This window comes from Dermacentor variabilis, chromosome 1, assembly GCF_050947875.1.
Source record: "Dermacentor variabilis isolate Ectoservices chromosome 1, ASM5094787v1, whole genome shotgun sequence".
In the NCBI taxonomy this organism is placed as follows: domain Eukaryota; kingdom Metazoa; phylum Arthropoda; class Arachnida; order Ixodida; family Ixodidae; genus Dermacentor; species Dermacentor variabilis.
The window spans coordinates 252773680-252799494 of NC_134568.1; the positions used below are offsets into that span (position 1 = coordinate 252773680).

At 47.3% G+C, this 25815-nt stretch overlaps 1 protein-coding gene across 1 annotated transcript in view; it reads right to left on the reverse strand.

The window, feature by feature from the left end:
- Positions 1-3383: 3383 nt before the first annotated feature.
- LOC142561060 (uncharacterized) overlaps positions 3384-25815 on the reverse strand; it is a 51718-nt gene continuing 29286 nt past the window's right edge. Inside the window, exons 7-11 of the mRNA XM_075673420.1 lie at positions 21310-21451; positions 18362-18453; positions 7347-7410; positions 5884-5959; positions 3384-5214 (exon numbers count right to left, since the gene is read on the reverse strand). Coding sequence (XP_075529535.1) covers positions 5100-5214; positions 5884-5959; positions 7347-7410; positions 18362-18453; positions 21310-21451 — 489 coding nt within the window. The 3' untranslated portion in view covers positions 3384-5099. The remainder of the gene's footprint in view (positions 5215-5883; positions 5960-7346; positions 7411-18361; positions 18454-21309; positions 21452-25815) is intronic.

Genomic DNA, 25815 nt, shown 5'->3' on the forward strand with positions numbered 1-25815 from the left:
TGATCACCTTAGTGTCGAACAAACGGCCTTAAAGCGGCCTATGACGAAGCGAGGTGGAAGCACAGCCGGGAATATGCACATGCGTGCAAAGTGCTTGCCGTTTTCATCCTGTCTTTCCACTCCGCTTTGTCACGGAACACTGTACTACGGCTGTTTGTTCGGCGCTGTTTTGTTACGGTGAAATAACTGGCAGGGGGTACGCTTGCGCATTCAGTGATATTTGCTATTCGTCCTACCACGCGGTGCCCGCAGGTTTAGCTGTTCAGCATTCGTGTTCATATCGCACGACATAAGGCGTTACGGTAATATTTTCATGCTCGCGTTAGAGTAGTTGAATTCGTCGTGTAAAAACCTCGTTCCGTAGATTTCGCGCTCACAGCTTGCTACCAGCAGCGAAATGCCGCAAAAACGAGCGTCGGCACAGCCGCGCCCGTGGAAAGGCGAACGGGCTCAAATAATGAAGTAACGTTGTGAGGTATTGAACTTGTCAGCGTTCGACGTGGTCTAGCCCAATACAGGCATCGCTGCTGGACAAAAAATGTTTTCTTGCCTTTAACTAGCTATGCATTACGCATGGCAAAATTATTATTTGAAAGTAAATATAATACATTACTCATTACTTTCTTATTACGCTCATCGATTTGAATTACATTACCAATTACGGCTTTCAAAAAAAGTAATGGTATTACTTTACGATTGCTTCCAAAGAGTTTTCATGAACATAAGAAGCAAAAAGCAAAGTATAAAGGGACGCCAACCTTTCTTCAAGGTAACATACACTTGCCAACATTTCATGCCCTCCCCCCCATGTGCCTCCACGACACTACCAACGTTCTGGCGCCGTACACAGCTTACTGGTGCATGTTTAACGCAATTAATAAATTACTTTAGCCATGAAATTACAGACGCCAAGTAATTCACATTACTAAATCACTAGACAACTAATCCATCATATATATTACTGAAAAAGTATTTCAGTTACTGTAAATCCTCCAACTGTTGTCATGTTTGCTGATTTGCATGATATGCTGAAATTCATGATATCCATGCCTTGCACTCTTTCAGGTTCTAGCAGAGCACCTTGAGAACCGAGCCCCTGATGAACCTGTTCCACTACCATCACCAATCGAAGAGTTTGAAGCAGCCGTTGTGACACAGGCAGACAATGTTGAAGAGTTTCAAGTAGCCAAACGCGGCACTTATGTTCGGGATCGTGTATCAACACGCAAAAAACCACGGAAATTTAGACAAGCAGCGGCAAGGTGAATGACATCGCGGAATTGCACCCGTGTTTACAATCTAATGAGATGTTAGTGCTTCGGCATTCTTCCAGCAGCAAGTTCCCAGTGACACTTTAGCGCGTTTCTTCTCCCGTCATTTGAACGTGCAGCTACATGAAAAGACATGTACCAGCTAAGATTTCCAACGCGTGAGAAGGTGCACACATTGCTCTTGCTGTTGGCACAATCAACATCGTCGTTGCCCCCGTTGCCGCCATCGTTTTCTGTATCGGCTGTCGGTTCGAACATGTACGGTGAAAATACAAGCTCTCCGAGACAGCGAGAACGTTCCATAATGCTTGCAACTCAGCTGTGAAGCCAGAACAGAACAGCGTGCTACCATACTTTATGGTGCTACGCTCTGAAACGGAGGCGCCGACCGGCGATCCCCGTGTATGACGTCAAAGCGGTCCCGACCAATCACGGGCAACAGCGGCGTTCGCGCGATGCCCTGAGGCGCTGGTGCGCGCTTTCTTCCAAAAAACAGCCGCTTGTGTTTGTTTCCGCCACTTTTAAACGAGATATTCGTGTTCAGGGGACTTTAGTGGACTTTCTGCTTCCCTTCAATGTCAACCAGAATATTGGCTACCCCGTTTGCTCTCTAATCCTAACATTTATTTTTTTCGTTCAGTCGCTCTTTGCACAGTCCTTAAATTATTCTCCAAGTTTCTGGCCTATACGTTAGCACCAGTAGAATGAAATTATTGTAGACTTTCCTTTTCAAAGATAGCGGTAAACTGTCGGTTATTATTTGGTAATGCCTGCTGCATGTGCTTCAACCTATTTTTTTTTCTCCTGTACAATTCCTTTTCGCGATCAGGGTCCCGTGTGAGTAATTGATCTAAATGAACGGATTCTGGAAGCTGACTGCCAATCAAGAATTGTTGTTCTCTTGCCAGCCTATTAAACATTGCCTTTCTCTTCTGCATATTAATCGTCAATGCTACTCTTACACTTTCCTGGGTAATGTCCTCTTTGTTGTAATTCATACCCAGTGTTGCTGAACACGACAATGTCATCTACAAACCGTAGGTTGCTGATATATTCGCCATTGATCTTCACTCCTAAACCTTCCCAGTCGAATAGCTTGAATACTTCTTTTAAGAAAACAGTGATTAGCATTGGAGAGATTCTGTCTCCTTGCATGACCCCTTTCTTGATGAATATTTTTCCGCGTGTCTTGTGGAGAATCAAGGTAGCTGCGGAGTTACTATAGATATTTGCTAAGATATTCACGCCTGCTTCCTGCACTCCTTGATTACGCAATGCATCCACGACTACTGGTATCTCAACTGAATCAAATGCCTTTTCGTAATTGACGAATGCCATATAGAAAGGTTGGTTGCACTCCGCAGGTTTCTCGATTACCTGATTGACGACATGGATGTGATCCATTACAGAACAGCTCTCCCTGAAGCCAGCCCTTTCTCTTGGGTGAGTGAAGTTATGTGTTAACCTGATTCTATTGGAAAAAATCTTGGTGAATATTTCATGCAACACTGAAAGCAAGCTAATGGGCCTATAATTCTTCAAATGTTTAACGTTTCCCATCTCATAGATTAGTATAATGCTGGCATTCTTCCTACTCTCTGGTACACTTGAAGTTGCCAGGCATTGCGTATAAAGAGTGGCAAGCCTCTTAAAGTATAATACCCCCCGTCCCGCACCCATCGTTGATTAAATAGACTGTCCTTACATCTTCTCCTGACCCTTTTCACCCGGACCATTACTCACCTCAGAGTAATTTTTGAGGGCTGTTTGCTATAAGTGTCTTTCAGCCAACGCACGTGACTTATGACGCGTGCGCAAATTAACCACTAAGTGTAAATAAGTACAGTTGGCTTTCCCCGACTGAACTCTCAGTGTGCGTCTCAAGCTTGCTTACTTAATCACCCCCAATCATTAAAGCGTGTGCTGGAGGGCGGCGCACGTGCCTGCGGGTCTTATTTTAACCAACTCTCCTTTTGGTTGGCTTCCCTGCTAGCTACTCGCTGTGCGTCACTCCGTAAAAGTTAACATGTGCGCATATCTGAGAATTTCGAGGCAAGAGGAGCATGAGAGCGAACAAACTTGCAGAAAAGAGAAAACACGTAAGCATGACCATTACCTTTACATGAATTTATTTTTATGAACAAACAAACAGTGTGCAAACAGGTACACAAGTTAACTGACATATAACACTTAAAGTAGGAAAGCGGAGCAAAAGACGGTGAATACAACAAATGCATATAACCATATACGGTGCTTGCCATCGAAGAAGCGCAATGCCCCGTTATGCACACACACAAAAAAAAGGGAAAGAAAGAAAACAGAGACAGCAAGAGTATTTATTTTTCTCCCGCTGTCCGATATAAAAGAACTTCCGATTTACTGAGGCCTCGAAAACGTGGTTTTATCATTTTTATAATAGTACTGGAGAAAGAACTGTTGCTTGGCCTCCAAACAATGCGTCCGCTTGAGTTTCTAGACTGAAATTTCACTAAGGAGCGACATATGCATAGTGTATCGTACATATATGCTTAAAAGAAACAAGAAAGAAAAGACAAAAGGTTTACGTTAATCCTGCAGGCTCTCCAAAAACAGCTAAAAAAATGATTGCGTTACAAGATGCAAGGAGATACAACAGAAGGGCATGTGTTCTTTCAATTGTAACACCAGGCGAGAAGGGCGAGAGCCCGGATATGCCAATGTGCTTTGTGCAAGCCTTAGCACAAAGCCACAAACATCCTTCTTTTTCACATTCGACGCTCCCATTGAAAGCGATGCTTTCCATAGGCACCGTCGGCCTTCTTATAGATGACTTCACTGTCAGAGCGCGCGGGTCGCCTGCTACCTGGGAGGTCAAATTTGATTCCGACATCACCGAACCGTTGCCGTTGTCGCCGGTTCTTGCCATACACACGGTACGACGGGAGATAAGTTACATACCTACACGTACGGGGCTTTCAGAGTTGAACTGTCAGTAGCCCGAACACAAAGACATGCTAGCTTCACAAATGCATGCTTGTACAGGCGATTTAAGCGCTTTGGTGGACACAATCTTAGCGAATCGGAGTAAAATATACAAACAGAATTCACACTCTGTGAACTTTTTTTGTGCTATATATTTCTATTAGAAGCTCGAGGAAAAGGCAGCTCCATGTTGTTTGGTACTTCCGGAGCACGCTTTTTCCGAGATATTCATAATCGAATTTGACACTCGGTGCGCTAATTTTGCATTCAGAGGCGCGGACTCACGACACTATCCTCGTGACGCAGCTGATTTGCGGCGCAAAGGGAGGAGCCAGTCTTGCTTTTGGCAGCCGAGTGCAGGAGGGAAGCTGTTATCGGCTTCGCCCCGATTCTAGACTGGCCTATCAGAAGAGATAATATAATGGCGCATTGAAGGAGGTGAATCCCTACAAAATGTATACCCTCACAATGCTGCAATTTTCACCTCGTTGTGCTTTTGAATATTTTAACCTAATGCGATGGAGAAATCGGAAACAAAAAGCACTATGCCAGGTTCGTTCTTTTGTTTTCTTTCTTTCTTTCTTTCTTTCTTTCTTTCTTTCTTTCTTTCTTTCTTTCTTTCTTTCTTTCTTTCTTTCTTTCTTTCTTTCTTTCTCCACCTACGTGAATAAACACTTACGTTCGGCCACTTTAGTCGATAGCGCATAATCGCGAGGATCGACAATGGGCTCCTATCTTTTCATCAAGCAATACAGTAAAATGTTCATCAAGACTCACTGTGCACTTTGAATGCAACAAAGATAAATTGTTAAACAGTGCCACGTCAGGGTAAATGAATGTGTTAAAATAAATTAGAACGTGTCCTTTTTATTTCCTCCCGTAATTCCAGAGTACTGAGTTAACGGCTCCGACTTTGCCGGAAATGCATTCGTTTAAGTAATTGCTGTAGTTGACTCCCCTGCACAGGCCCCTCCACACGGCCCTGCAAGATGTTGGGATAAAAAACAGTATTAACATAGCACATAGCCGGTTTCAGTGCTTTATCACTTAGTAGGGGTGTGCGAATATTCGAAAATACTGAATAACGAATCGCATAATGTCCTATTCGATTCGACATTTGAGTCGCATAGTCAGCTTTCGTAAATACGAATATATTACGAATCGTTTGCGAATAGCTTTAAGTCCTCAAGTGCGCGTGATCAAACGTGCAATTTTAGCAAAAAAGCACGATAACTTTTATCCCGGCGGCAGGAGCAGACGAAAAACCGGATAAGTTCAGGGAGCTAGACGTTTTATTCTATACCACGAACACTCGCACTCTTCCAAAAGTACTGGGTATGCGAACAAACGGCCTTATTTGTTCCGAAAGCTCCATTCGGACTTGTAATAAACAACGCTTCATATAACGCGCATTGTTACGACAGAAACTTGGGAACATTGTGAATACGATATAGGGTATGAGCGTAGCTTTGTATTAATGGTAAAATCGTCTGTTCTTTATTTTATTCGAAATGTATTCGATATTCGATTAGATTCGCTCCTGGGACTATTCGATTCGTATTCGATTCAGTCTCAAAAATTACTGTTGGCACACCCCTGTTAGTCAGTGCAATTAAGTCTCGAGGTGCGCAACAGCCTTACACACACTTACCAGGCTGAGAATCCGTGCCTCTTATAAATGAGGCGCACGCACTCAACGTCGTCAGTTATGTCGTCATCCTCGAGGTCTGTTGAAAAGAAAACAGTTTCACGTGAGGAACAAAATTAATTGCCATCCGCGTCGTATCTGAGATGCTGTTTGGATACTGCGCGGCGTTCATTTTTAACCCAAATAGGCGTTTTAAATGTTTTTATTTGTGTGTTGACACCTGAAATGTCGCTGTATTTCGGTGATATTCTGTAAAAAAAAAGTTAGATATTTTGGCGACTATTGCCGCGACTAATAAGTAAAGCCCGCAGAAGGCCCACACCAAGAGCGCTTGTTGCCCGCAATGCGCTTCCGAGTGCACGCATTTTTGTCGGTGTTTTTTATTGCACAACCAGAAAAGGAAAAGCGTGCAGTGAGGAGCACACCAATGGAAGGAAGCAGAACGCGCTATTGTCAGTATAAATGTATACAGTGCAAGATTTAAACAGTCGTATAGAAAGTGCTTTTCTTTAAAATTTCATTGCAGATGTGGGTAGTGGAACAAGAGGAGCTGTTTAAAAGCATTAAGGAGTCGCTGACTATAAACAAACAAACTCTCCTTCGTCCATTCGGCACGCGATGCACATTAACCTGTTTCTGACAAATAAATTTGTAAACTGGAACTATTTAACAAACAAACAAACAAACAAACAAACAAACAAACAAACTCGCGCGTGAGATGGCTATCGGCAAGGAACGGCGGTGTACACCGCCCTTGCATGCCTTGGCCAATCGGAGACGTTTAGTGGTTGCGTTTAGGCGTTTTCCGCATGAACGTTCGGCTAAAATATATCATAATGTCCTTTTAATAAGATTGCTTTATGCGAATAAAGCATGAAAATGCAGTGTAAATAAAAATTATGGTAAAATAAACAGTGATCATGTTTTCAAAATCGGTTTCAACTCATTGCCCGTCGGTCAAATTTTGCGCAGCGAAGCTTTCCAGTGACACGCGCTTTTGAGAAAATATTTGAGACCCTGATATGGTCTAAAACCGCTCTTTCTTTCTTTCTTTCTTTAGCTCTCTCTCCCTTCTCTCTCTTTCTTTCTTCTTTTTCTTGTTGCTTTATCGATTTAAATAAGTGATTTCCCGCTTCCCGAAAGGTCGGAGGCTAACAAAGTAAACTAAGCTAAATAACAAATAAAGTAAGCTGAGCAGAATATTAAAATAAACGAACTAAATATTTACTTGTTTCTTTCACTATGACTCCCGTTATTTCGAATGCTCAAGCTATATAAACATACAGTTCGCGTATGTTTATTACGACAGCGTGCTTACGGGCGTAGCCTTGTTCAATCGAATGCAATAAATTTTGACTGACAAAGAAATAACGAAACTCTCTTATTTTTGCGGAACACAAGGTCACGTATGCTGGACGGCTGCTGCATGCAAGGAGTCAGAGTGCATTGAGAATGAACTACGTTACCGGCGCAGTCAATGTAGCATTCATTCTTTGGTCCAGGTGGGCTGCACCAGTACCGGTCGTTGATCTGCAAGCAGGCAAAGAGAAGACGGCGCGTTTGTACTGCATATTCTTTTTCACAGCCGGTATTGTCACCAGCTGTCACTGCCGTTTGAAGCTCTGAGTGAAACCTGTTCTGAAGCGCATATCGGAGCAGATGTGGGATTTCTTTTCTTTTTTTATCTGAAGGTACACGATTACTGAACGCGTTTTCGGATTAGGTGGGGTAAAATACAGGTGTGGGTTACGAAGGCATTTGAACTCCGGGCGCATGAGTCACGTACAATTGCGGACACTTGGAAGTCAATGCGCTGCAGGTGTTTTAAGCGAGAAACTATAGTTTAAACGAATGTGAGTGTCAAACACTCGCGTGTCAAAGACTACTAATCAAAAATTGACAGTTTTGGTTCTTTTGGAGACCAGACGTTCAAGCACACATAACTTTTTGACTTGGCTATTAAAAAGGATTTTCGTTTAAATTGTCGTGTTTTATCATCAATTGGCGCACCTTCAAAAGCTTGACTATAGTACAACACTACAACTAATACTAGAAAGAAAACGCACGGTTTTCTTTCTTAAGGTGCCCGGTCGTTGTTCGGGCGGTCGCTACGTATTTAATAAAATTTGAAAGGAGGGAGAAGAAACGCCAGCCGTGGGAGCTCTTTTTTTTTTAAGCTAGAGGTGTTGCTTTCCATCTCTTTAAGTTAGTTATCAAAGCATCTGATATTTCGCTGGTCATACAAGCTATAGACAAACAAATTATTATAAAACACAAAAAATAAAGATTATAGAAAAAAAAGAATGTACTATCATTATAAAAAAATAAAATATATAGAAACTCCGATAAGGTCCGGATACTTTGCACTAGATCGCGTCGTCACAGCACATATACATCGAGAGCATCTGTGTGCACCAAGCAGTACGTTTGTGTGAAGGCCCCAAACGGCACGTCTCCACAATGGACCCGATATGCATCGCGCGCGATGCACCAGTGCTGCACTCTCATTCGCGATTTAGTTCCGCTAGTTGAACAGAAATACTGCATGCAGATGTCGACGAAATGGCGAGCCGGGCTGGTTGGTGCGCATTCATGGTTAGGAAAGCGTGAAGCGGCAAACGCGGCTGAAGAACACACGACGGAACACGAGACACAGCAGCACCCGTCCTTCCTTCGTCAGCCATCCGTTGTTTGTGCCATCGCGGTTTCGTATAACCGCGAATAAAGAAGATTCGGCGTGGGAACGGAAGGGACAGCATTGTATCGGCGCGAGTGCATTACACGCTGCGCTGAATAGCTCAGCGTCAGTTGTGCTTCGATGCTACTGCAGCGCGACGCTTTTTTGTGTGTAAAGCGTTTAGCTTGCATTACTGGTGCGGCTGAGCCAGATCGACTTGAACGGTGGGAACAGGAGAGAGAGAGAGGTCGCGGTCTCAAAGATCCGGGCCCCTCGCAGCAATCAAAAAGCTCCACCGGAGCTGCGACCTTAGAAACGGTGGCCTCGTCATTTCGTCGGCTCACTGTGCCTTTCCCATCGGGGAAAGTATACACTTTGTATACACTTTGTATACACTTTGGTGCGTGTATAGTCTACTCTGCACTCCGTGTCGAAGCGCTATTGCACGCTCAAATCTCCCGTCCACGTTGCATAAAATTAAACCAGCCACTCACACTGCGCACTATTTGCGCATAGTATTACTGTACTTATAGTTTCCTTTTGCACTGCTAAAGAAAACGACTTGAGTGAGAGAGTTGTTTACGCGAAACTACAAAAATGATTATTTCTGCTTTCGCTCCACACACCTTACGAAAAAAAAAACGAAAAAAAAAAACTCGCCGAACTTTAGCGGTTTTATTAACTGCTGAAGAGGTTTGTTAACAACCAGAACATATATAGCTGTGGAATAAGGATATTCTGCCTCCTTGCGTGTGAAATTATTTGGCTTTTTCTCGAAGCCTATATATGGTTTCTTTTGCTTAAACACGCCGCGCCATATATCCGCTTGGTTAGATTATACCAATCAGTCCGGACATAATGGGAACGAACGAATGACCCTCCCGGATCTCGGCTGGTCTCGTATTCCGCTCGTGTCTCGTCGACAGCCGCTGCCGTCACAGCATCGCGTGATACACGACAGCCTCGCCGAGCCGCTGAAGCCACAGCCGTCGATGTGAGCGCGCCTTCGGGAAATAGGTTTCGCTCGCACTCGGGTACGCTGTGTTGCGTTTCGCCTGCGACACGTGGTTTTGACGGCGCGACTGCGGCGGGGCGGCAGACATTTTGGCCCGATCGTCGTCGCCGCAACGCTCATCGGCAGGTGTTTCCAGGCGCGACTGCGGCGATGCGACCGCAAAGGATCACCCTCTCATTCCAGTCATTGTGCCCGAACCAGGCGAAGCGAAAGCAGGGATCATCCTCTCATTACCGTCATTGTGCCCGACCGGCAGCGCTACGACAGGGTGCTACGAGATCGTGCTCGACATGGTGCTACGGCAGCGCTACGACAGGGTGCTACGAGATCGTGCTCGACATGGTGCTACGGCAGCGCTTCGACAGTGTGCGTCACCATTAGCCCATTGTACATTCACGTGCTCGTCTTTTGAGGGGTTCCTTCTTGCCCTCAACTGCGAGAGTATAAAAACAGCTGCCCCCGGACGCCAAAAGGAGGGCTCCGATTTCTTCTGTTGAGTGAAGTGCTCTCCCGTCTCTCTACTTCGGTCAAACCTGACCGCCAACTCTTTGCGATGTTAAAATAAACAAGTTGTTTCGTTGTTACCAGTCGACTCATGCTTTGCCGGGACCTTCGGATGCTTCCAGTTGTACCCCAGGCCGCCAGGCCAACGCTACCCTTGGGGCTTGCGACCCAGGTACAACCACGGGCGTCAGCGCCGAGTTCCCAACAGATCGTACCAGCGGTGCGATCAAAACATCTGGTTGGCAGCGGTGAGATCGCCTCCGACTTCAAACAACTGTCTGCCAGCGGTGAGATCGCGACAACGGAGGCCAGCAGCGAAGAGATGCAGTTGACTGTATGCTGAGCAGCTCAACGACGATCCGGGAGCAGTGCAACGAGCCCTGTGTGATGACTGGTTGCCTGCAGCGGAACGACTGCGCTGGACTCTTGGCTGCGAGGTTTGGTGAGTGCGGGACTTTCTTCTTCTGAGCTTTGCCAGGCTTTTTGTTAGTGTCAGAAACAGAGCTGGTAATTGTGGTCGTCGTTGCTGCCGGGTTAGTTTGCGGCAAGACAATAGTAAGCAGTAGAGAAAGCAGCATTCAGAGCAGCCATGGATTTGAAGTCGTTGCGCAAACCGAAATTGTTGGAGCTTGCAAGAGAGTTGGGTCTGGATGTCTCAGACAAACTAAGAAAACCTGAACTGCTAAAGGCTATTCTTGAGTTAGAAGCTGAGGATGACGAGCTGTCGGAATGCCTTGAGACCATTGAGGAAAGGGAGACGGCAAAAAGACAGGAGCGCGAAAGTAAAGAACAGAAAGAGCGAGAGCAACAAGAAAAAAAAAGAAGAGCGTGACCGTCAACACGCTTTGGAAATGAAGCGTCTCGAGATAGAGATGGAACGCGCTCGTAATGGAAGTCAGGCACACGGTGCAGGAGAACGAGTATTGTTCAAAATGACTGACCTGATGCGGCCGTTTAAGCTTGGAGAGGACATTGGTTTGTTCCTGGTTAACTTTGAGCGAACGTGCGAGAAGCAGGGGTTCTCTCGGGAAACGTGGCCACAGCGCTTGCTCACTTTGTTACCCGGCGAGGCGGCCGACGTAGTCGCTCGCTTGGATAGAGAGGAGGCAGAGGATTTCGACAAAGTAAAATCGAGTCTGCTAAAAAAGTACCGGCTGTCTGCGGAGGCGTTCCGTCGGAAGTTTCGGGAAAATGAGAAAGGCAGAAGTGAGTCATATACAGAGTTTGCGTATAGGCTTATGTCGAACATGCAGGAGTGGCTCAAAGAAGAGAAAGCGTTTGGTGACCACGATAAAGTTCTGCAGTGTTTCGGGCTAGAACAGTTTTATAGTCGGTTACCTGAGAACGTGCGATACTGGGTCTTGGATAGGCCAGACGTGAGTACGGTGGCTAGAGCCGCTGAGCTAGCCGAGGAGTTTGTGACGCGTCGAGCTCGCGGAGCTAAGGACGGTCAAAAGGGTGAATTTGGCTCGAAGTTTGAGAGGCCGAAGTTCACACCCATGAGAGCAAAGGGGAACACGCGTAGTGCGGATGCGAGTGGAAGCAGTGCGACCGAACCTAAGGAGACGGCAGCAGCCGAAGCCGAACGCAGAAAGCGGTTCGAGATGAGGCAAGCGCGCGTTTGTTATACGTGCCAGAAGCCGGGTCACTTTTCGGCGCAGTGTCCGGAAACAACACCAAAAGTTGTGTTTTTTTCAATAGGCAGCACTGACGAGAACATGAAGCTTCTCGAGCCTTACATGCGAGACCTCCTCGTGAACGGGAAAGAGTGCCGAGTGCTTCGCGATTCCGCAGCTACGATGGATGTAGTTCACCCGTCTTACGTAGAACCCCATATGTTCACGGGCGAGTGCGCGTGGATTAAGCAAGCCGTGGAAGCTCATAGCGTGTGTCTGCCAGTAGCAAAGGTGCTTATTGAAGGACCTTTCGGAGCGCTTGAGACGGAGGCGGCAGTGTCATCTATGCTGCCACCCCAGTACCCGTACCTATTTTCAAACAGGTCCGATCACCTCCTGCGCGAGAAGGGGCTTTTGTTTGGTGAAGCTAGTGTTCAGGCCTTAACCAGATCGAAGGTTCGGGAGCTCGCTGCAAAGGCGGTAGTTGCGGGGCCGACGTTATCAAACAACGAAAAAGGGTCAGAGGCGCAGCAAGCTGATATTCCGAGCACGCCCGAACTGAATAAACTTGAGTCTGTAACGTTAAAGGCGCCAGATACTGGAGAGGAAGCGCCCGACGCGGGAAAGTTAGAAGAGCTATCTACTGATTTGCTCATCGCGCCTACGTCAGACGGACTTGATAGGTTGCTAAAAGTCAGCCGGACGGCTTTGATAGCCGAGCAAAAGAAGGATGGCAGCCTGGAAAACGTGCGCTGCAATGTCAAAGAAGGTATCGCCAGGAAAACTGCGCGTTTTGTGGAAAGAGGTGGAGTCCTGTACCGGAAGTATCTAGACCGCAGAGGAGTGGAGTTCGATCAGCTGATCGTGCCTCAATGCTATCGTCAGGATCTGTTGCGCTTGTCACACGGGGGTTCGTGGTCCGGACACCTTGGAGTTAAGAAAACTAAGGACCGTCTTTTGCAAGAGTACTATTGGCCAGGGTGTTTTCGGGACGCAGACCATTTCGTGAGGACATGTGACACTTGTCAGCGGGTGGGCAAACCAGGGGACAAATCGAGGGCGCCGTTGAAATTGGTACCTATCATTACGGAGCCTTTTAGACGGCTCGTTATTGATACTGTGGGACCTCTGCCGGTAACAGCCACGGGGTACAGACACATTTTGACTGTGATCTGCCCAGCGACAAAGTTCCCTGAAGCAGTGCCGCTTAAAGAACTCAGCTCAGTTGAGATAGTTAATGCACTACTGTCCATATTTGCGCGAGTTGGTTTCCCTGCGGAAATCCAATCAGATCAGGGCACAGTGTTTACTAGCGCTTTGACGACAACTTTTCTCGAAAGGTGTGGGGTAAAGCTGTTACACAGCTCAGTGTACCACCCACAGTCGAATTCCGTTGAGAAGCTCCACTCCGTCATGAAGCGCGTGTTGAGAGCGTTGTGTTTTGAACATCGAACTGACTGGGAGCTGTGTCTGCCTGGGGTGATGTTTGCTTTAAGGACCGCGCCGCATGCGGCTACGGGGTTTTCGCCAGCTGAACTGGTGTACGGTCGCTCGCTTCGATCTCCGCTTCGCATGCTTCGAGAATCGTGGGAAGGTAGGGGCGACGACCCAGTCGTGGTGGAGTACGTGCTTAAGCTCCTCGAACGCTTAAGAAGGGCACAGGAGTTGTCAGGTGAAGCAATGACAAAGGCCCAGCAGAGGGCCAAGGTTTATTATGATCGGACAGCCAGGGCCCGTCGTTTTGAGGTTGGCGATGAGGTCATGATATTGCGCACATCGCTAAACAACAAACTAGACGTGCAGTGGGAGGGCCCAGCACGAATTGTTCAGAAACTGTCGGACGTTAACTACGTGGTAAGTCTGCCAGGAAAGCGGAAAGCACAGCAAGTTTACCACTGTAATCTGCTCAAACCTTATAGACAAAGGGAAGCAGTGGTGTGCATGATGGTAAACGTTCCTGAAGAGCTTCCGGTCGAGCTTCCGGGACTAGGCTCAGTGACGAACAGGGAAGACACCGGTCAAGTCATTAGTGACCTTATCAGTAAAGCACCGCTGTCGCCCGAGCAGAAAACCGAACTACACCAGCTATTACAAGAGTTTCAAGGTATGTTCTCTGAGAGGCCTGGTAGGACTTCTGTACTTACTCATGATATAGAACTTACCTCCACAGAGCCAGTACGATCCAAGGCGTATCGGGTGTCACCCCGCCAGAGCGATATTATGGAGGCTGAGGTAAAGAAAATGCTACAGCTCGGTGTTATTGAGGCAGGTGAGAGTGATTATACCTCCCCTTTGATTTTAGTTGAGGTACCGGGCAAGGAACCTCGTCCTTGCGTCGACTACCGCAGGCTTAATTCCATCACTAAGGATCAAATTTATCCGATCCCTAACATCGAGGAGCGCCTTGAGAAAGTTAGTAGCGCTCAGTTTATTTCCACCCTAGATCTTGTCAGGGGTTATTGGCAGGTTCCACTTACAGAAGAGGCTAGTAGGTATGCGGCGTTCATTTCACCAATGGGAACATTCCGTCCTAAAGTGTTGAGTTTTGGTTTGAAGAACGCGCCATACTGTTTTTCAAGTCTCATGGATAAAGTGTTGCGGGGACAGCAAGAATTCGCTTTACCGTATCTAGACGACGTAGCGATATTCTCCGCATCCTGGTCTGAGCATATGACACACTTGCGGGCAGTGCTAACCCGCCTGCGCGAAGCAGGCTTGACAGTAAAGGCTCCTAAGTGCCAGTTAGCACAGGCCGAGGTTGTCTACCTCGGTCACGTGATTGGTCAGGGTCGTCGCCGCCCCTCTGAAATAAAAGTGGCCGCTGTGCGAGACTTTCCGCAACCGCGCACCAAGACCGATATTCGGTCGTTCTTGGGTGTCGCCGGCTACTATCAGAGGTACATCCCTAGGTACTCTGATATCGCGGCTCCCCTGACGGATGCTCTAAGAAAGACAGAGCCTCAAACAGTCGTCTGGGACGAGACAAAGGAAAGAGCTTTTAGCGCCCTAAAGAGTGCCCTAACAAACCAGCCTGTGCTACGATCGCCAGACTATACAAAAGGGTTCATTGTTCAGTGCGATGCTAGTGAGCGAGGCATGGGCGTTGTACTGTGCCAACGGGAAAAGGGAGAAGTAGAACACCCCGTCCTGTATGCTAGTCGTAAGCTGACCAGTCGTGAGCAGGCGTATAGCGCCACCGAGAAAGAGTGTGCATGTCTCGTGTGGGCCGTTCAGAAATTGTCATGCTATCTAGCCGGCTCGAGGTTTATCATTGAGACGGATCACTGCCCTCTCCAATGGCTGCAGACCATCTCTCCCAAAAATGGCCGCCTCCTGCGCTGGAGCCTCGCTTTACAACAATATTCCTTTGAGGTGCGTTACAAAAAGGGGAGTCTCAACGGTAACGCCGATGGCTTAAGTCGAAGCCCCTAACGTAGGAATCAGCCTCAAAATTGTTTGTTACTGATGTTTTTCTTCCTGAGGCAGGATTTTTTTTTAACATATTGCTTTTGTTTAGTGTTTCAAAGTGATGATATGCTTTCTAGTGCAATTTTTTAATTTGTGGACGCGTTCTGAGTGATGCTAGACTACTGTAAGGAACTAGGCAGTGGTATAAAAAGGGGAAAGAGCCTGGCAGGGCTTAGTGAGGGTTGTGCCGTGCTTGCTGACTGAGCGGTTGAGTTTCAGCGTAGTTCTAACGCTTGCCGGGAACGAGAACAAAAATGTGAACTCTCCCGAAGTCACTTTGCAGTGTCCCGTGCGAACCTGAACGAGAGAACGAGGCCTTCTCTGTGCGCTGCGCTCAAGAAACGTCGAGGGACGCCCGACTTCGGTTATGAGCATCATCGAGCGACATCCCTCCGGACAGCGGATGCAGTCCCCTGTCCATCGGGATCTCCTTCCCCCGGCGGGGCGGTCTGTTGCGTTTCGCCTGCGACACGTGGTTTTGCCGGCGCGACTGCGGCGGGGCGGCAGACATTTTGGCCCGATCGTCGTCGCCGCAACGCTCATCGGCAGGTGTTTCCAGGCGCGACTGCGGCGATGCGACCGCAAAGGATCACCCTCTCATTCCAGTCATTGTGCCCGAACCAGGCGAAGCGAAAGCAGGGATCATCCTCTCATTACCGTCATTGTGCCCGACCGGCAGCGCTACGACAGGGTGCTACGAGATCGTGCTCGACATGGTGCTACGGCAGCGCTACGACAGGGTGCTACGAGATCGTGCTCGACATGGTGCTACGGCAGCGCTTCGACAGTGTGCGTCACCATTAGCCCATTGTACATTCACGTGCTCGTCTTTTGAGGGGTTCCTTCTTGCCCTCAACTGCGAGAGTATAAAAACAGCTGCCCCCGGACGCCAAAAGGAGGGCTCCGATTTCTTCTGTTGAGTGAAGTGCTCTCCCGTCTCTCTACTTCGGTCAAACCTGACCGCCAACTCTTTGCGATGTTAAAATAAACAAGTTGTTTCGTTGTTACCAGTCGACTCATGCTTTGCCGGGACCTTCGGATGCTTCCAGTTGTACCCCAGGCCGCCAGGCCAACGCTACCCTTGGGGCTTGCGACCCAGGTACAACCACGGGCGTCAGCGCCGAGTTCCCAACAGATCGTACCAGCGGTGCGATCAAAACAGCTGGTGATAAAGAGATAATTGTATTTCCCTATATCAGTACATTTCCGGGCGACCAGAATGCCTCTTGGCGTCACAAGCCGTACCAGGGTTTGCTCTCGTTATCTAATAGTTGCTACGGGCGTTTTAATGCAAGCAGTAATATAAAATATAGACTAAAACGGCTCGCACACACCAGCCTCTCAGAACGTGGTGGCATTGGTATTCATTCAGATAGCGTGTACTCTATGTGTCCACTCATCTTTTCGAGGAAATCTTAACATTTTTACTGGAAGCAGGTACAAGAAGAAAACAATCGGCTCACTGCAGACAAAATTCACTGTGATAACAACTGTGCTGGGCTAGTGCATAATGTTCAAACATAAGGACAAAAAACAGCAACAACAAGGCCGCAGTGGCGGCATATCGATGGGGCGAAATACGAAAACGCCCGTATACCGTGCGTTGGGCGCACGTTAAAGAACCCCAGGCGGTCAAAATTAATCCGGGTTCCCGTACTACAGCGTGCCTCATAATCAGATCGTTGTTTCGGCAGGTAATTAAAACTCCATAATTTAATTAATTTTAACAACCACGCACCGTCAAATGAACAGCGCATTTAACTCACGTTTCGTCGTGAACTCCACGTATGCGAGAAGCCCAACAATGACTGTTATTATCAAGGTGATTCGTATATCGAAATTTTCGAATCTAATTGAATATGAACATTTGAGAATTACGACCTCGGAATATCTACTCGAGTACTGAATAGTTTCTCATTTATAAACAAGACGAAATATAAAAAGTTTCGTGCAGTCACTTTTTGTTTAAAAAGAAAGCTTACATTGTATTATATAATAGAAGCATGTAATGCCATTCACAAATGGACGTCCAGTCGACTGACGAGCTCGTAAATTATAAACTGTTTTTGGTTATCTGGTTGTCCATGATGATAACATTAATGAACAAAAAGGCAACAGCACGTCACCTGATGCAAACAGAGTGTTGAGCTCGTTGAAGGAGATAAGCATGACACTGTGTACAGCATGAACTAGGAAATAACAGCGCCAACTAAGACGATCACGAACGGGAGAACTGGTTCTCCCGCTCATTATCGTTTTAGTTGGCGCTGTTATTTCCTAGTTCAAGTATGCACCATCTAGTCCGAATGAATGTTGTTCTGAACCATGCGTACACATTTACACATGATTTTGCTCACCAACTAGTGTCTCTGCGCAACAACTGCGGCTCTCCTGCAGTGGAATCGTTTGGAACAATCACCACTTGCACCAGCGGTTCTCTCTGTGGATTTTCATAATTGTTATATTGTTGCGATCCTTCATATTCGATCAGAAAACAAATATTCGAGAATTTCGAACAGTAGGTTCTCGAATTGAGTACGAATCAAATGGCAAAGACTATTCGATTCGTATTCAACATTGCGAATATTCGTACAGCGTTGTATTTTGCACTTGTAGAATAAATTTCGTCTATGATAGGTCCTTTTGTCGATTCTGCATCTATACTTTCAAAATGAATCACTCGTTCCTCATAAGGTATAGAGCTATAGCAATTATCTCTGTTCTTGTAAGTAAAGTATGGAAAGAGCGACTATACTTTGAGGTGCTTTGTCGTAGAGATCATTAGATCATATCGTACTTCACAGAGTCAAACACGGGACGAAGGCCTAGAAAGACAGAACCGCCAAGCATCCTCGTTCCAAGACTCCCGTGCCGTGTTCGGCGCTAATTAAAATACGATGTGATTAAAAACCACCAACTCGCTCAAACTTTCACGCTATGTAAAATCACTCTATGTCGCCGTATCGTTAGTCAATAGAGTGCAGAATACCCCCCCCTCCCCCAAAAGAAAAGCATGTATGTATCTAAAAAGGTATATAATGCGTTTTCTACGTTTACCTGCTTTCCATTCATTATGAATCGTCATGCGCGCAAGAATGACAGCAGCGCCGACGACGCAGTTGGCGTGCGCCCCTGGTGGTCACAGCTCAGGTGCGGGCCCCGAGTTTGTGAGCATTGGAGGAATAATATATGCATGCGTACCTGAAAGAGACCGTGGTCTGCGCTGCCGTCCCAGTTCATGTGACCGACTGCGCTGCTGTTGAAGAGGCTCTCATGCTCGGCGATGCACACCCCTGCGACAGCGTTTCGACAGGATTCACTGGCGCCGCTATGTCGGACGAAGAACGATTGCTTATACACATCTGTGTGTCTCCACGGGCAATTATGCTACATCTGCGAGCGAAACAGAAAGCAACGCTTCAGCCAGAAATCTATCCCGCTGAGGAGCACAGGTGCATCCGCCATATCACCGTTGCTGCGTCCCGCTCTTGGAGTAGAGGGAAAGGGATGGAGGAATTCTGGCCTTTCACACGGGGTCGGTCACATTTATTAAGGCGAAAGGCGGGTATTGAAGTAGTTACTTAGCGCGAAAAAAACTGCAGAGACAAGAAAGGTCGCCAACGCTATAGTAGAGCCTCTTCTGCAAATAGTAAAGCTGGAGCACGAAGGGCGAGAGCACAGGTACAACGACCGAAGGTGAGATCGCAGGTTATACCCTACGTGCACAAGATGTCACACAACCTTAGAAACGTTGCTAACAATCATGGTATTCCTGTTTTTTTCTGCGCCCAACCAGCTTTCGAAGCTGTGCTCTCGAGTTTGCTGTGAGAGCAGGCGGGGCTGCCGCACGAGGCATGCATGAGAAGCCCTTTGTTAAGTGCTCCAGAGGGGTTGTATATGCAATTCCCTTACACCCTTGTGGGCAACTCAACATTGGTGAAACCGAGCGTTGCGTGAATGACCGTTTAAGGGGACATGTGCAAAAATTAAAGAAAAAGTAGGATAATTAAGGGCGCCAAATATGGCGGCTCATATTACCGCGGTTTGTGACGCTCGATTTTCTGAGACTGATATTCTGGGCAGGAGCGGCAACGCCTCTTCTATATATATATATATATATATATATATATATATATATATATATATATATATATATATATATATATATATATATATATATATATATATATATATATATATGTGTGTGTGTGTGCTTGCACTTGAGGCCTTCTTTATCAAGAAGAATAGAGATAGGTGTATAAGTGACCCTTCCATCTCATTGCTAGATGCCGATTTTGACTTCTTGCCCAACCGCCTTTGATGTGCATGTGCCTGCTCTCTTTTGCTTGGTATGCGCATGCGTGACAAGAGAATATATATGTACGACTCTATCCTTCCATTAAACAGTTGTGAGTGTAGCGCTTGTCTTTGTGCACCTTTCTTGTCTCTTATCATCGCGCTAAGTTTACTTCACTTATGGAAAACCAACTAGCCCAACAATCAACTCTTCGAGGGGCGGGATGCGGGTGGGAGGCACGCAACGCGCGCATGGCTTGCGCCCCCACACCTCCGCCTACCCATCCTCCCGCGGCGCTCCCAGAAAGCATGCATGTTTATAGGCGCTGGTGAGCCCGTGCAACGTCCGTTTCTTGCCGCTGCTCGGACTTCTATGCATCGTATCGGAGATCACGCACTGTCTCACGCGCTGTATCGCTTTATTCAGAACCACGAATTCCATCATTCATTCCGTGGACTGTGGCAACCCATGGAATCGCATAGCCAACTTTGATCTACAAACAACGCAATGCCGAGGTTTAATTCGCTATCCAATTTCCTCTAAACGCTGCAGTTTTTCGTTACACGTGCATGGTAATCACGCTACACAGTTGAGTTGCGGTGCCAAAACAAGAAGCTACCCGATATCAAGAGAGCATACATGATTCAATGTCATCCCAGCATGTTTTCTTATATAAAAAAAAAGAGGTCCAGAGTCCATGCTAACTCGCCGTCGTAACGTTCCAAAAATGTTCCGTTGGCCTGCGTAATGCAAGGATTATTTTGCACAATTATATTCCATCTTTATTATCCTCCGCTCCGGTCTACCGTTCGATTCTCGTGATAACGTATGCGCGGGGCGCTATACTCGGGCACATCATGAAGCGCGAAGAGGAAAAAGAATTGGAATATAATTACTGCATTACTTCGGACAACGTCAAACTTTGAGTGCTTGGCCGGGATCCTGTAGCGATGCCTTCCGCTCAATTTTATGCCACTCTTATCATCCACCGCTCACAGCCGGTTGATACCATTGAGAACAGGAGTGGAGCGTTGCTTTGGCTATAGGGTGTCTTGATGCGCGCGCTCTGACGAAGCCCGAAAAACACGAAAAGGAATAGTATCGGAAAAGGGCATCACTAGAAAATCGCGGCCCTTACTTAAACATGACCATCGATAATAACAATAATAATATTTGGGGTTTTACGTGCCAAAACCACTTTCTGATTATGAGGCACGCCGTAGTGGAGGACTCCGGAAATTTTGACCACCTGAGGTTCTTTAACGTGCACCTAAATCTAAGCACACGGGTGCTTTCGCATTTCGCCCCCATCGAAATGCGGCCGCCGTGGCCGGGATTCGATCCTGCGACCTCGTGCTCAGCAGCCCAACACCATGACCATCGAAGCTCTTTTGTTGACAACCAACTACATACCGCACAAGTACTACGCGCACATATTTCTGCACAGTCTCTCTATCCTATTAAGATAATTTTGTTATTGTTATTATTATCATGACTTTCTTCTTTACTATTTCCAGTTTCCTTTTTCTCATAACACGTCGCCCTCAACTATACGTTGTCGAGCCTCTGCTCAAAAATTACGTCCACCAAGATCCAATAGCGGCACCCTAGCAGCGAGCGCAGCTTGACCCGCTGGAAGCAACAACGAATTCGACGAGAGCAATCCAGGTTTATGCGAAAAGACCACGTTTCGTAACCACGCCTTCGGCCACTACACTCAGTGTTAACGATCGCAACGACTGGGCTAATGTCCTTGCCACCGGACCGACTGACGGTCATCGCGCGTCAGCTAAGCAGCCACCTTTAAAACACGCGCACAAAGGTGAGAAAGAAAGAAGGGGCGTGGGCTCACACTGCGGTATCTGGTCTTCGGGGAAACCGTGCACATGGAGAAGTTCCCGGGCCAGCTCGCATTTCTGGAACACCTTTGCCCAGGAGCAGGGAAGTGCCACCAGGGCGGCCACCAGTGCGGCGTGGAACAGCATCTGCAAGCACTAAATGGCGACAATCGAAGTCGTGCAGTGCGCGATCAGTTACAATCGCGTGCGCGCGTTTTATGGGCACGCAGGACGAAGCGGCGGAGGACGAGTAGACTGCGAGGCGGACGTGTGCGACGTCTTAATAGGCGCGCTCCAGGTTCGGTCTTCCACGACTCATTGGTAGTCCGCGGGGGGCGCGTCTCCCCGCGATCGTCCCGGTAGCTGCGTGCCCGGCCGACCTTACGAGTTGCATCCGCGAGAAGGGAAACAACACTGCGCGCTGCGTCACTGGGGACACCGGTGCGGCACGTCGCGCAATATCGTGTGGCCCGAGGGAGTGCGCTTGCCGAGTCAGTGCTCGGGCGTCCGCGACCGCAGGTAATCGGCTTATCCTCGTTTGAACTTGTTTCCAGAGGAGCCGGTTGGGACACGTTGATGTATTTGTCTCGTGCCGATATACGGCCGCAGAGCCTTGAGTAAGTGACTGAGAAACGGGGAGTCCCCTTTACGTGATCTGAGAGGCTGCATATTCTCGTGGATGTGATGAACGGAGAGGTGACAGGCGAGTCGTTTGCCTACAGCAGGAGCGTCCTGGTGACCTAACTGGACAAGCAACGACACGACCATTCATTTGCGTCACGCGCCCTAAGGAGTAATATTTTGCTTTCGCGAAGGTTGACTACGAAGTAATGTTGCAGATCACCAGCGGCCGTAGCTCAATGGCCGCCGATCTGCTAGTGCGCACGAAGTCGCAGGTTTGAGTCCCAACAGCGGCGACCGCATTTCGGTGGGGTGGACTGATAAAAACCGTTAGTGTGCTTAGATTTAGGCGTATATTAAAGAAGAGGTCGGAATTAATCTCCATGTCGTGCTCCATTACGGTGCTTCCCATAGAAGAGCTATAAGGTTGGAGCTATATCGCAGGTTGCACATGTTGAAGTGAGATGCGCTATCGCGCGACATGAACGAGCATAGGAAATGACGTCGTATATTTGTAATTTCTGTCGTTCGTTCTTGTGGCTTGGTATAGCGCGTTTCGCTTCATCTGCCTGTGGTCCATAACCCCATCAATCGATCATATGTTGCAGACATATTAAACTACACACCCTCCAACAGTCACCTACACACACTTCACAATGCTGTTGCGCTGCCCTAATCGTGCGTGGTTAAACGCTACCCAAGAAATGAAATTTCAGAAGTCGTTGAACCTTACTTAGAATGCTAAAACTCAATACGGCCAGGAGCGCCTCTTTCTGTATCTTCAGATTTTCTGATACTGCGATAGAGTACACGTCGCACAAGCCGTGCAGAAGCAAAAGCGAGAAATTAGAATTGGGTTAAACCACACGTACGACGGCGAAAGCCCCCCCCCCCCCCCCTCCAACAATGAACCGCCCTCACTAAACGGGTCGGTTACATAACTCGCTGTCAGTTGTTTGCTTTACCTCCAGAGGACAAACCTTGAAACAGTTTGTCCAAGCTCTGAACTTGCCGCTTCTGTCGCGTGCACGCGTATACACAACTGAACTTGGAGTACCTCTTATTCTGCTCTGGAGCTTTGCAAAAAGTATTGCATGCGTTAGCACGTCGCACACAACTGGCGGGAGTGTCAATTCCCCCCGTAGTGTGCCGACAGTGAGGAAGCTTTAAAAAAATGCTAGAATATGACTGCAGCAAAATTTACGACTCCAACCAAACGTTGCCGCGACGAGCAACGCAAGCCGTATATACAATCACCTGGGTCTTGCCTCGTACTCGTCCGCTGCCTACCTTCCTATCGTCTATACAAGTGACTTAAGATTGAGCTCAGCTCGCGGAACCGAGGTCCCTTGCGAAGACTCTCGTCACTCTATCAACTGGCTCAGCTATAGCTTCACCGCGAGCTAACCTGTCGCAAGTGTACGCTGCGGAGTGCACCACCGCCTCTTTATTTTGGCGAGTCGCTGTCAGCGGTGCCCCCACTTGTGTGACAGACGCTTGTGCGGAAAGGCCCGTATCACGAACCACCCATGTGGGCTTCGAAAAAAAAAAAGGGGGGGGGGCGGTGGAATCGTGTGGGCGTTGCCAATACGCTGGCTGGAAAAGTGAGCCGTTTGCTTTGACGAAAATGACTGCTTAGCTTAGAAAATGATTGCCTTTCTGCCACGAATACAGCCGAAATCGCGAGACAAAGGAGGGGAAATATGAGAAGACTGAAACATTGATGGGATCATTTTCACTCAGCCCAACCATTGCTATTTGTGCGACGGTAAACAATATGTCGAATACAGCCATTCAACTGATATTAATAAGTCGACAGCTGCAGCTTCAAATTCAAGCTTCGAGAGTGCTACTTCACAGGGCTCCTTCGCTATACTTTTTTTTTCTTTTTACTATTTTGATACGCTGCAATAAAATACATGTTCCCATGCTTTAGGAAATATGCCAGCGGCTTCTGACAGATTTGTGCATGTGGAAATACTAGCACAGAGGAGTGGGCCACGCGCATAACTCGCAACTCTAACACAAACCACTTTAATAACATCCAACTTTCCGGCAATGGCATGGCCTTACACTAACTGCAGCGCCAGCCAAGAAGACTAAAGGGAAGCAAAATTTTACGGCAGCTGGATAGAGCTGCAGTCCTTGCTAAAAGTTTGGAGGCCACCGCACGCGTCACTGAATCTGCAGTGGTCAGGTCACGTATACCGCGAACCTCGTAGAGTCGTCTGCGCTAATCTGGAAATTAATAGATGCTAATAGATTAATAGTTCCAAACTCCATGACTGGTGTAGAAGCTTCGCCACAGGACCCGCAGGTCGTTATAGTCACTTGCGTAGTGCCTTTCAAACTTTTGACTCAAGGTAACACACCCGCAGATGAGCTACATCGCTGGCCAGGGTATTTCGGACCAGTAAACAAACACGAGGCTTAATTTCCATAAATTTCCGAACTAAACGGTAGAAGTTCGCATTTCAAAATCAGTTCTGGGAGCTGGGCTATATTTATGCTGCTCTAGTAGCGTCTTGGTGAGGGCCAGTTGGTTCATCTTTAGAACTAAGCTGAAATAGCGCGATTCAACGTTTTCTCTGCTTCTCTGTGTGCCCGGTTTAGTCGACCTCGTTTCAGCTTAGTTTTATGCTGCTCTTTACGGCTACGAGCTCAATGAATCAATCGCTGCTAGCTTAATAAATCGCCCAACCGGGACTATTCTCAGACCAGCGCCGGCTTCGTTAACACGATCACCGCTTCTATCAACCTTGCTCGAATGATGATAACGATGATCCCCCCAACATTCTCATAACTATTAGACACAGCGCGCACTAATAAACACGGACGAAGAATAGACAAACACGAGCGCTGGCTCACGACTAAAAGTTTATTGCGTTTACACACGTATACATAGGAAAACTCACACATGCGTACACCCGCGCACCAACATTCCCCAAACCAAAAGCAAAACAACAAATGCAGCGATAAAACAAGAAGTCCGATAATTTTAACGATTAGATGTGTCTAAAAAAGCCATCACCGCATAACAAAGTCTTGTCAGCACCGCTTGCTGGAAGGGGCTAAAGGTCAAGTCAACAGGCTAACCATGGTGGTTACCCTGAACACACAATCAGGACGACAGCCCAAAAACTGGCGAAATGGTTAAAAGGCAGAGAAAGAGCTAGCGATGGAAATTACATTGGTGATCGCAAAAGGCCAGCAGTTATTCCTTATGTAATAGGCTGGCACATGGCCTCAAAAACGTCGCGAACCGTTATGGTGTTAGAGCTGCTTTTTCTTGTCCAAAGAAATTAACCAGTCTGTGCCAGGCTGTGCAATCACGAGCACAATTGTCAGATTCGGCTGCGTACAATTCATGTAAGGTGACCTAAATTCGTGGCGTGCCGCAACAACGTTGTGTACGAGATTCCCCTGTCGTGCGGATCTTGTTACATCGGCCAAACTGGCAGGTGTATAAAAAAGGTTACAAGAACATTCCTCCAGATTAAAGAATGCTGGTCTATCACATATGGCCACCCATTGCGCAGCTTGCAGTTGCAAGCCTATTTTTGAACGCACACGAGTAATCTGGACAAACAAAAATGAAAAGGCCCGTCTCATTTCAGAGGCCTACCTAATCAATAAATGGGGTGACAGGTGCGTAGGCCAGGCATCACTCGCACTACACAACGAAGAAAAAGCTTGTTTAGACACATCTAATCGTTAGTATTATCGAACTTCTTGCTTTATCGCTGCATTTCTAGCTTTGCTTTTGGTTCGGGGAACGTTGGTGCGCGGGTGTACGCATGTGTTACTTTTCCTATGTATACGTGTTTAAACGCAATAAACTTTTAGTCGTGAGTCAGCGCTCGTGTTTGTCTATTCTTCGTCCGTGTTTTTTAGCGCGC